The sequence below is a fragment of the Camelus dromedarius genome, chromosome 8, assembly GCF_036321535.1.
Source record: "Camelus dromedarius isolate mCamDro1 chromosome 8, mCamDro1.pat, whole genome shotgun sequence".
Classification (NCBI taxonomy): Eukaryota; Metazoa; Chordata; class Mammalia; order Artiodactyla; family Camelidae; genus Camelus; species Camelus dromedarius.
Window position 1 is genome coordinate 60,286,925 of NC_087443.1, and position 12,745 is coordinate 60,299,669.

The 12,745-nt window shown below is 32.7% G+C and overlaps 1 protein-coding gene across 1 annotated transcript in view; it reads right to left on the reverse strand.

Annotated features, from left to right (window-relative positions):
* Positions 1-12,745, reverse strand: part of NT5C2 (5'-nucleotidase, cytosolic II) — a 78,852-nt gene that overhangs the window by 59,108 nt on the left and 6,999 nt on the right. The window contains exon 2 of the mRNA XM_031461672.2: positions 3,193-3,317. Within this exon, the coding sequence (XP_031317532.1) occupies positions 3,193-3,293 (101 nt within the window). The 5' untranslated portion in view covers positions 3,294-3,317. The remainder of the gene's footprint in view (positions 1-3,192; positions 3,318-12,745) is intronic.

The window sequence follows — 12,745 nt, forward strand, 5'->3', positions numbered from 1 at the left end:
GGGTGAGAGGAGAATGGAGTTATTGCTCAACAGGTATAAGGTTTCAATTTTTCAAGATGAAAAGAATTATGGGGTGGATAGTGGTGATGACTGCACAACAATGTAAATGTATTTAATATCACTGAACTGTATACTTGAAAACAGTTAAGATGGCAAATTTTATATCATGTGTACTTTATCACAATAGAAAAAAGGGGAAAAAAGTTTTAAATGATCTAAAAATTCAAAACCTTAAGACGCTTTTTCTTTTGTTTCAATTATTTCAGACGACACTCTACTATATGAAGAATGTAAGGAGTCCAGCCCGTCTAAAATCTTCCAGGAAATACCATTCCAAATGAATCAGAGTGTGCTCAGGCTGTGATATACCAGGTACAATTAGGACACTTTATGTTTCCTTAGATGATCTCTCTGCATTGCATAATTTTAGCCCTTATTTCCACTGATAAATGTTACATTATAACCAAACGTATACTTTATGAACATAAAGACTATGCAAATAATTGTACAGAAAAGTATAAAACACCTCTATATATTTCATCTCCTCCAAATGCCTATGCTATATGTTTTATTTATACAGATAAGCATAAAAATTCTTGTTTTACATTTTAATTCCCATTTCACATCTAGCAACATGTTTCACACACTGCAGAGGATCACTAGTACCCACTGATTTTGAGTCTCCATATCTTGATTGGAACCTGATACGTTTTTACTTTTCCAAAGTTTAAGGAATAGCGGCAACCTAAAATCTAGAAATGCTACATAGTCAGCAGATTTTTCTGCTTAATAGAAATGAATCAATTTGTTATGAAATACTTTGTTTCCTTCATATAAACACATTCACCAGAGAATTCCCATGAAGGTTGAAATCATGACCTGCTGGGTCAGTGATTGGGAGTTTATCCCATAAACACTTAACTTGTTTTCACTTGAGGATTGTTGATTAAAAACGCTAACATGTAGTGTGGCTCCTAAGCTCTCAAGTAGGCAATTGCTGATTAGCAATTATTAAGTTCCAAGCAACAAATATCCCTTGAGCACAGAATTTTTAAAATTGGAAGAAGAGATCTTAGAAATCTTCTGCGTTAATCTCATCATTTTAAAGATAAACCATCACACAACGTGGCTAACTGGCCTCCCCAGGATCTCAGTATCACAAAACCTGAACCCAGCTCTTCCGACTCTAATTGTTTACTCCTTTTCCACTGCTTAGAACTAATGGCAGAGACAGTTTTATAATCTTGTATTTTGTCATCCTCACCATGTTCCTAGGTTTGCTACATCATAATCATACAATATATCTAACTTAGACATTTTCATTTTTAAAGTCGATCAGTTGTATGCATTCTGGACTTTGATTATTAAAATTATGTACAAATGTTCAATAAAAATGTTTCAGTTCCTTGAAGTATACTACCAATATAAATATGGCTTATTTTTCTTTCTCTGATAGATCTGTACCACTAAACGACCAAACAAAATCTATGAAGGCCAAAAACAAGGTAAATGGGTATACCATTTATAGTGGGACAGTTTGGAGATTCCACTTAGCCAAGTTAAAGATTTGTTGTAAGCCCATGTGTTTAATTTAGGTCATATATTTGAGTTCCAGGACTATGTGAAATATAAATATGTGTTAAATGAAAACTGAGGAGAAAGGATGGTTTGCACTGTATGAATCTGTTGTTCAACCCATTCAACAAACACTTGAAATTGTTCTGGATGGTAAGAGAACATAAAACCAAACTGACCAAACTGAATCGAAAATGTAGAAGTAACAAGTGTTCCTAGTGAACATAACAAGCAAAAAGAAAAAGCAGAATAAAAGATCTGTATTTTAGAAAAGACAGTACTCATGTTTTAAACTCAGAGTACAAAAATTAGCACAATTTGTGAGATTCAGAGTTCATCCTTTGCATCCTTCTAAGTATGTGACAGAGGTTAGCAGCAAGGTGTGGTTTTCACCTAAAAGTGACAAAAGTTTGTATATATTATGAATTAAATGATTTAAATATAAGGCTTTTTGCTTTTAGAAGTCAGTTTTTAATTTTTCATCTTGAACTCTCTCTTGATATAATAGTTTCCAAAATATTATTCTATAGTACAAGTAGTATTTATAATAATATTTGTTCTTATGTTATTTTTATAACATAAGCAATAACAAATTGGGGAAAATGCTATCTAGTAACCTGCCATCAGGCAAAAATCACCAACCTACTTTAAAAACTACTGATACAATAATTAACTTTCAAAACATTTTAATATCAAGTAACTATTTTCTTCAAAATATCATGCTTACTAAATCACTAAAATGTTACTCACTTCTGACCTAGCTTTCTTACACAGAGAAAAATAGAATCAGAATTTTCTTTGTTTGCTTATAAAAATTTATCTGTATAAACTAGTTTAACCATCCCAGAAACAGATGAGTAATTATGAGTTGTGGTAGACTTCCTGGAGTTCCCATGCAACTTTTTAGCAGTACCAGTATATCAGCATTTCTACTTACTCCTGGCTTTCCCAGGATGGAAGCAGAGAGAGTTCTAGCAGGGCCCAGACCTTTCTTTCCTATAAATAGAAATTTCTGATTTGTCTAAAAACAAATGATTCCTAAATGCAGCACCTATTTCCAAGCATCTCAGCTACTTAAAATTTAGGTAGAAGGAGCCAATTAATTGAATCCATTAAAAGTACCAAATAAATTGAAAAAACTTACATTAAAACTTTTAATGGAAAAATGATTTCAAGAAAATTTTAAAGTCTTAAATCAATACGAGAAAACACTGTTAATACCCAGAGTTACCAACATTCAATCTAACACAGTAATCAGTAGGCACAATCCTAAAAATCTATTTAAAAACTATAATCAGTTTGTGGTAAATGGCAATTAGAACTGTATTCTTAATAACTAAGGCACAATTTTCAAGCAGCTGAAGACTTTCTGCTCTTAAGGATTTTTATTAGTAGACATAAGAAGCACTAAGGTATCTTCTTTAAAAAGCAGCAGCAGGAGTGTGGAACTAGCAATTAAAAGTCTGGACTTCGGAATGGGGTTTGAAGCCTGAACTAGCTATGTGATCTAAAGTAAATTATGTAACTGCTCTGTACATTAATTTTATCACCTGTAAAATGAAGATATGTGCCCACTTTACACAGTTGTTTTGAGGATTAAACAGGCAAAACACTTACCGATGATAGGCTTCTCGCCGATACTTTTTCAGGGCATGTTTATCCATGTTAGCAGGCACATCTGCTGCATTTTGTAACCGATCACTCCAGGAGGTTGTCATTTTATTTTAATTGTATGCTCAGTTCTAGAAAAGAAAATAAGTAATTTAACAGATTAATGCTGGCATCTATATATTTATATCAGATTTTTTTTAAATTAGTAAAACTCTAGTTTGCAAATTGCCTGATATAATTATCTATTTAAATATATTGAATATGGAAGTATTGAAAAATTATACCAATACTTCTAAACTATGTAAATTCAGGAAAGTAATTTCATATAGTAATTTTTATCCAGAAAAATCATACATACCACTTCCAAATAATTAAGCATGACTGCTAATAATAACTAACCTTAATCCTAAATTCTAAGAAAGGGACTGAGACCATAGACTTGTAAAAACATACAATTTTCAGTTAATATATATTCCAAAATATGTTAAGTAAGCAACATTTTAATTCTAATAAACATACTAAGCTCAGTCAATGTTAATACAAATGTATGTAATGAATGTCTGATTTCTAATTATATCATGCTTTTATATATTTCTATGATAAATTATCTTTCAGCTGGTGTTAAAGATTAAACTAAAGAAGAAAACTAAAACATTTCATCTCATTAAACAACTAAAACAAGGTGAGCAGCTAAGTGTCTTTACTGAAAGTAACTATAGGCACTGTTCTAGGTTTCACTTCAATTTTTGAAGTTTTCATCTGCAAACAGTTTTAAATAAAGATGAAAAATAACCTTTTAGAGTCAAGTTTTTTAACATTTTATTAAAATACCAACACCACCAAACATCTACATTCTAACTTCTGTCCAATTTTGAAAATGTTAACATTGTTTATGACATTAAGTCAATTTTTAAATAAACCATAGTTGTAGCTTTTTAAATAATTTGAGGTAAAATTTACAGAAGAATAGTAAACATTTTAAAACAAATAAGTCAATGGCATTTAGTACATTCGTAACATTGTGTAACCACTACCTCTATCTAGTTCTGAAATACTTCCATCACTTCAAAGTAAAACCCCTCAAATTTGTAGATACTGACAGGCATATGTAGAATAAACAAGATTATACTGTGTATCACAGGGAAATATACACAAGATCTTGTGGTAGCTCACAGTGAAAAAGAATGCAACAATGAATATATATATGTTCACGTATAACTGAAAAATTGTGCTCTACACTGGAAATTGACACAACATTATAAACTGACTATAACTCAATAAAAAAAATCAAAGTAAAACCCCTTATTCATTAAGCAGTTTCTCCCCATTTCCCCCGCCCCCTGGCAACCACCAATTCTAATTCTGTCTCTTTGGGTTTATCTACTCTGGATATTTCATATAAACAGAATCATGTAACATGTGACTTTCTGTGATGGGCTTCTTTCATTTAACACGTTTTCTAGTTTAATCCATGTCGTACTATGCTTCAGATACTTCCTTCCTTTTTACAGCTGAGTAATAAATATTCTACTGTATGTATGTACCGGTTTGTTTATCCACTCATCCATTGATGGACATTTGGACTATTTCCACCTTTTGGCTACCGTGCATAGTGCTGCTATAAACATATTTGAACAATGTATTTACTTGAGTACCAGTTTTCAATTGTTTTGGATATATATTTAGATCTGTAATGTTTTTGAAGTAATCAAGATTTCCAAAGACTGTTTACAGAACCAAAATACTGGCAAAAAAACTCCAGTGAAAATCATACTAAAATATAAAATTAACTTCAGAGATGTCATCTGCTAGACAATTATAACTGAATCTACATATACTATGAGAGTTTTTAATTTTAAAAAAAATCATATAGCAAATCCAGACTATTTTATGGACCAAAAAAAGGGAGAAAATTTGAAAGTAGAGAATTACAATGGAACTTCAAGGATTTTGGAGGGAAAATGGGGGCTGGAGGAAGGATCATGACTATATCTTATATAAGTTTAAGACTCAAAAATGAATTTGTACTCTATAATGCATTAAGAAAATCAGAATAGTCATGCCATTAAAGAAAGACTTCAACTTGAGTTCCACATGTTCCGCAGTTTATATTTATAGTCCACATAGTAAAACAAAGGAAATAAAATTTATTGTTAAGGCCTTAAGTGAATTTCAACTTTTAAAAATCTCTAACAGTATTCACAAAAGCATTTCTTTTTATTTTAGGAAATTAAGATCTGTGGAAGGTGAAACCTCTAATTTTCATCTGCATGTTGATTAGCACAGAAGAGGCTGAGCGAGGAAACCAGCAGAGGCCTGAAAAAGAACCAGCCAAAGGGTTTTGAGGGAACAATCTCTGAAACTCACACAGGCTGGGAATGGTTGCTGCCCCAATTAGCCAGAATGGAAAACACGATAATTTACACAGTATTAAGTAGAGCAGTTAGAAGGGTTTTGTGTCTGCAGTAAGGCAAAATTATCTAGACTGAATATTGCTTTGGTCCTGCCCAGCAGTCAAAAGAAAGACCTGAAAGCATAAAACTGCTTCCAAGTAACTTAACCATATCAAAAAAAAAAAAAAAAGAAAAAAAAAAAAAAAGGAAAGGAAGGAAGAAAGAAAGAAAAATATACATAGTAAAAGAAAAATAACCAGTACCCAACTAAGTAAGATGTATGATGTCTGGCATCCAATAAAAAATTAGCAACCAAGAAACAGGAAAATATGATCCCTAACGAGGAGAAAATCAACTGAAGCAAACCTCATAAATGACGTAGATGGTGGAATTAATACTCAAAAGCTCTAAAGTTATAACTGCACAAAATTCAATATATAGTATGTAATTCAAATAATACATCATTCAATACATAATTTATAATTGAATATATTTCATATGTTCAAAAAACTAGAATGCTGAAAATGTTAAGTACAGGCACGAAAAACTAAAAAAGAAAACCCAAATCAAACATCTAGAAATGACAACTATCATATCTGAGATGAATAATATGCTGGATAGGATCAACAGCAGATTAGACATTAAGGAAAACATTAGCAAACCTGAAGACATTGCAACAGAAACTAGTGGTAGAGTGCACCTACCAAAAACTTACAGCTAACGTTAAACTAAAAAGGTGAAAGTCTGAATGTTTTCCCCCTAAGATCAGTGATCTCACCACTTCTACTCAATATTGTACTGGAGGTTCTATCCTAGTCAGTACAATCAGGCATCTTTCAGCATATACAAAAATTAATTCAAAATGAACCACTGACCTAAATGTAAAATCTAAGACTATAAAACTTCTAGAAGAAAACATAAGAGAAAATCTTTGTGAGCTGTGGTTAGTCAAAATTTTCTAGTTTCAAAACCTAAAGCACAATGGCTAAAAGAAAAAAAGTTGAAATTAGATTCTACCAAAGTTTAAAACTTTTGCTCTTCAAAAGACACCATTAAGGAAAAGAAAAGACAAGCTACAACAAAAGAGAAAAACTTTCAACCTTGTGGAGCTTACATCTCAGTGGAGGAGTCAGACAGTAACCAAATATAAAATACTGTGTCAGGTGCTGATAAGCAGTATGTGGTACAAGTGAAATAAATAAGATGAAGAAATAAAGAATGACAATGGTCATACTGTAGACAGGAACACCTTAGAATGTCTCTATAAGAAGATATTATTTGTTCAGAGACCTCAGTAAAGTGAGGGGATGATATATAAAACAGAACAATCAACTTACTACTAGGTTAGCATTACAAGCCATGTTAACCTGTTTTGCACATTATGGTTTACATATATATGAATGATGCAAAATATTTTAAAATACTTTATTCTCTTAGGAAGTTTAAATATTGTCTCTTCAATCTTGTTTGCATACTCAACTTATTAAAGGTCCCTTTTCATGGCTAACACAGGACTATAAACAAGACAAAACAAAATTGTATTTTCATATTGTCTTTCCATTAAAATGTTTTCTCTCTCTGGGGGGAAAAGGCAGAGATAAGCTATGGCCTAGGGGAAAATACCTGCAAATCACACATTTGATAGAGGAACTTGTATACAAAACATATAAAGAGCTCTCAAAATGCAGTAAGACAAACAATCCAAATATTAAAATATAGGCAAAATATTTGAACAGACGCTTCATCAGAAAAGATATATAGATGGCAAAAAACAAAGCAGAAAGATACATAGATGGCAAATAAGCACATGACATGATGCTCAGCATCAGTTATCATCAGGGAAATGCAAATTACAACCATAATGAAATTCCACTACATGCCTATTAGAATGTTTAAAATTAAGACTGACCATGCCAGGGGAGGGTATAGCTCAAGGGGTAGAGCACATGCTTAGTATGCATGAGATCCTGGGTTCAATCCCCGGTACCTCCATTAAAAAAAACAAACAAACTTATAATAAATAAACAGACCTAATGACCTCACCTCCCCCAGAAAAAAAAATAAATAAAAAGTTAAAAAAAAAGACTGACCACGCCAAATTTGGTGAGGGTATAGAGCAACCAGAACTCTAATGCACACTGCTGGTGAGAATATAAAAATGGCAGAAACACAATAGGAAAACTTTGTTATTTCCTTAAAAGTTAAACGCTTATTTATTCTGTGTCCCAATCTTTCTACTCCCAAGTAATTACTCAAGAGAAATGAAAGCATATATCCATATGAAGACTTGTACATGAATATTCATAGCAACTTTGTCTGCAATAGCCAGAAACTGAAAATATACCAAATGCCTATGAACAGGTGAATGGATACATACTGTGGTACATCAGTACAATAGAATTTATTAAGCAATAGAAAGGAATGAACTATTGATATACAACATGAATAAATCTTAAAATTAGACTGAGTGAGAGCAGACCAAAAAAATGTACACTATATAATTCCATTTATATAAAGTCCTAGAAAATGCCAACTAATCTACAGTGACAGAAAGCAGATCAGTGGTTGTCTAAAATGGAGGAGCGAGGCGGGGAAGGGCCCAAGGAAACTAGGGCGGCGAGGGGAGGAGGTTCATTACCCTGATTAAGGTGACTGTTTCACAGTTGTATATGGCAAAACTGACTATACCTTCTAAATATGTACACTGTGTTAGATGTATTTATACCTCAATAAAGCTGTTTTTAAAAACTTGGGCTTTTTTCCCTCTTTCCTTACAACTTAGAGGTAGTAATTAGAGTAAGAAAAGATTTCCCCTACATATTTTAATTTTTTAAAATTACTTTCTAGAAGCTGTAGGAAAACTTCAAAGCACTTTCTTGGATCACACATGGATTAAACAAAATACATTTTATTTTAAAAATTCAAGTTAACAGAGGCTCAGCAAAGGTAACACAAAACTTTATTCAACTAAAAATGTAAATATAAATGATTAAGTAACTATATTACCACTAATATCAAATAAAATCTGCCACGAACTCTATATAGTTATGTGAGGTAAAGGAGTGAGGTGACATTTTCTTAAGTCATTATCTTCAAAAAGTTCCTTATTTGACAGTTTTCCTATGATCTTATTCAACACACCTTAGTATTACTATGAGACTTTTGGACTCTATCCACAGAGTAAGTCTATCTAATGCTTAACTATTTTTCATAGTGACAATAAAATTATAGATGGTTATAATCTGGCAAAAAAAAAAAAAAAAAAAAAAAAGAGAGAGAGAGAGAGAAACAGATAGTGTTCCCAGTAAGTAGGTAAACATTTCATTTGTCACCTATTTACAGTGTCCAGCTTAAGAGCAGTTTTTTCAGTAAGGTTCAGCAGTGACTAATACTGAGTAAAATGCTCTAATTTTAATTCCTTTCAAACATTAATAGTACAGTTTATATTGAAACAGTTCTTTGTTTCAATATAAAATATCCAGCCTGCAAAGTAGTTGTATCTGAAGAGCACCAAATGAACCCTTAAGCATCTAAAATACTTTAGTTTCACATGTTAAAAATATTTCATAGGCAAATCATGCATAATTCCCTTCACCACTAACATCACCCTCCCCCAAAGAAAGGGAAACCAGCTGCCCCAACAGCTCCAGGCAACGGCTGAAAACAGGAAGTAAAGAGTAACTGAAGCTGCAGGATAAGCCTGGTGAGCAACCTGCAGCCTAGGTAGCAAGGCCATTTTAAATGTCTGTTTCAGGTCAAATCAGTAGCTCACTTGGAAAGAAATGAGTAGCACTTAAACAGAGTATGCAGCTCAGGTCTATTAGGCAAAGTGTTTAATACACATGGCAGTTTGAACCAAATATTCATTTTTCAATGGAGTAAGTGTGTCAATATAGGTAACAGGGTAACTATAACTGTAAGTATGAACACACTGTTTTACTAAACTTCATTGAAATTTATTTTGTGTTTGAAATACAAAACTAGGAATTCATAAGTTTTGTAATCAACCATTCTCATTCTAATGAACACTGCTCTGAAACTTGAATGGAAATGATAATTCTGAATGGTTTCTTCAAATTTTCTCACCAGCCTGAAATTTATTTTCATAAATACAACTTTAACTGCATATTACACATATTAAACTAGTTTACTTTAGGGAAAAAGAAAACATAAAGCTGTATCGTCCATCTGTATGCCTGGTATCATATTAAGTAAGCACATTTTACACACAGCCCCTGATAACCCTAATCCTTGACAGATGATCAAGTAAAACCAAAAAAGCATAGTGGTAAGTTAGCTGGTTAGATTGTTATGTTGCGGTCAAGTGTACCGCCTGTAACAAGACCACAAACCAACCTACTTACAAATACATTCCCTGGAAAACAAGGGAAGTCAAATACAAATTTAGATTAATTCATCTAATAATAGTGTTGAAAACTATAGACACTGTGATTTACGTTAACAGTGTCACCCCAACTCAAAGAACAGCACTTTGAAATAAATATAGCTTTACAAGTATTTTTGTAACCTTTGTTCCTTCTAATCATAAAAGTAATATGTGGAAGGTAATAATAAATAAAATATTTTAAGATGAAGGAATATCAATTTTCCCAAAATATAAAACTCCTTAAAAGTGTGTTATGTGTAAATTGTGTTAAATGTTTCATTAACTTTTATCTTTTAAATTATTCATGAGGAATAGCTTTTTGTTCATTTATTTTCATTCAGAGTTCTTCATATCATTTGCCCCAAGTTGTACTATCAATTTTGTGTAAAAGGCCAACATTCATAGTTTGCACACCAAGAGATACAGATGGCTAACAAATTCCAACTAATAAAATTACACTTACCTATCCACACTTAACACTTGCTATCCTATCCTCTTACCCTGCCTTATTTTTCTTTTTTGCACATTTACACTTCCAGACATAAACTATTTGACAGTTTTCATACTGTCAAGTCCTTTTCTCTAAAATGTAAGTTCCATAAGGGTGAGACTTGTTTTGTTCGCTGCTGTATCCCCCGTTCCCTGAACAGCAGTCTTGACACATACAGGCAGAAATAAACTCCTAAACCTCTACACTTGGAGCTCTTTGTTTTTCCGAAGCTAATTTTTCTGTAAGCCTGAAAATGCAAGAATATTATTGCACTAGTTTCCTTTACGGCTCTAAATAAATCTTCATGGAATCTTACTCTTGGTTCAGAAACGCAAAAGATTCTTGGCCTGATTAATGTAATATTTTGCGCTTTCAACACCAGGCCTCGGAACAAAAGGTTCCTTGTTCTCTGAATGAAAATAACAAAACCGAGAAGAGATCTTGTCAGATAAGAAATGTAGTACCTGTTGCCTGGACAGTTTGTTTTTCTTCTTCAAGCAACAGAATGCTCTACTCTCTAGTCTGAAACTGTAACTGGAAAATATGAATTTATCTCATATGTTCCTCAAGTTCCAAAAATATACAAAAAAGACATGAATTTTATTACATTCTCCTGAACATTTTGCTGCTGCTACTCCTAGAATTCCATTACCTCTGCCATATCACACAGAATGCTGTATTTGTTCTACATCTGCAAGGCGCTTCCAACTCAATGTTTTGAGTAATACCAGATCTTCAAAAATAACACGGTTATTGACACAAAGGAACAAGAGAGCATGTAAAGAAAACATTTTAAATAATTGGGCTTGATAATATGTAGTAAAGAGGTCCCCCTCATCCCAGGGGAATACATTCCAAGACCCCCAGTAGATGCCTGAAACTGCAAGTAGTACTGAACCCTATATATACTATTATATATACTATTTTTTTCTTTTACATACATACCTTTGATACAGTTTAATTTATAAATTAGGCACATACGAGCTTAACAACAATAACTAATAATAAAACAATTACAACACACTGTAAGAGTAGTTATGTGAATGCGGTCTCTCTCTCTCAAAACATCTTACTCTACTACATTTACCCTTCTTTTTCTGACCACGTGAGATGGCAAAATGCCTGCATACTGCGATGAAGTAAGGTGAATGACGTAGGCACTGTGACGTAGTGCTAGGCTACTACTGACCTGAAGATATGTCAGAGGGAGCATAATCTGCTTTGGGAGATCCAGGATCACTGAGACATGACGATGCCAATGGCTGGAGGTCCCAGGCAGGACATTGTAAGATTTCATAACGCTACTCAGAATGGCACACAATCTAAAACTTATCAATTGTTTATTTCTGGAATCTTCCATTTAATATTTTCAGACCATGGTTGACTACAGGTAACTGAAACTGTGAATAAGGGGAGAAACACTGTATGACTTATATTTCTTCAAAACATTGCTATAATTAACTAGGTCTTATAATTAAAAAGTCTTTCATTTATCATATTATTTAATTATTTTATTTTGGTGGAGAGGGAGGTAATTAGGCTTATTTATTTTGAGATGAGGTACTGGGGATTGAACCCAGGATCTCAGCATGTACTCTACCACTTTAGCTATACACTCCCTCTAAGGTATTTCAAAAGCATAAAGGTAACAGAGCCGAACAATTTTTACATTCAGCCAATATATAATACTTTGCACCTTTAGTAATAATTCTTGAATATTCTATTAAAAGGCAGGTAGAAAGTTCTGCTTTATTTCAAAAAGAACTCATTCTCTTATCAATAAGCTCCTGGCTCACCATTCAACTTTGTTTTAGCTGTTACCTTTCTCTTCCAAAATAATAAAGAGATAAAAATCAGGTAGGCAGAAATAATCACCATGATATTTCTAATTTTTTGTATAAAAATTCATATTCATGGTTTAGTCTTCCTACTTGGTAAAAATTCAGAGATATGAGTAAGTCAGTGTCTTAATAATGCTAACATAATAGCTAACAGTTATTGAGAGCTCACTCTTCTTTCATGTATTATTCTAAGCTCTATACACATTTTATCTACTTGACTTCTCACAACAATCATATGAAACAGGTACTGTTATCTTCATTATACGAAGAAGAAAACAGCATAGAGAATTTAAATAATCTGACCAAGGTCACAGAATTATACTTGTACTGAAGAGTGCAGATTTGGGAGCCACACAAAGTTCAAAACCTGGTTCCAAAATGAATTAGGTGTATGACTGAGCAAATTATACAATCACTTCAATTTCTTCTACTCCAAAATGGCCACAAT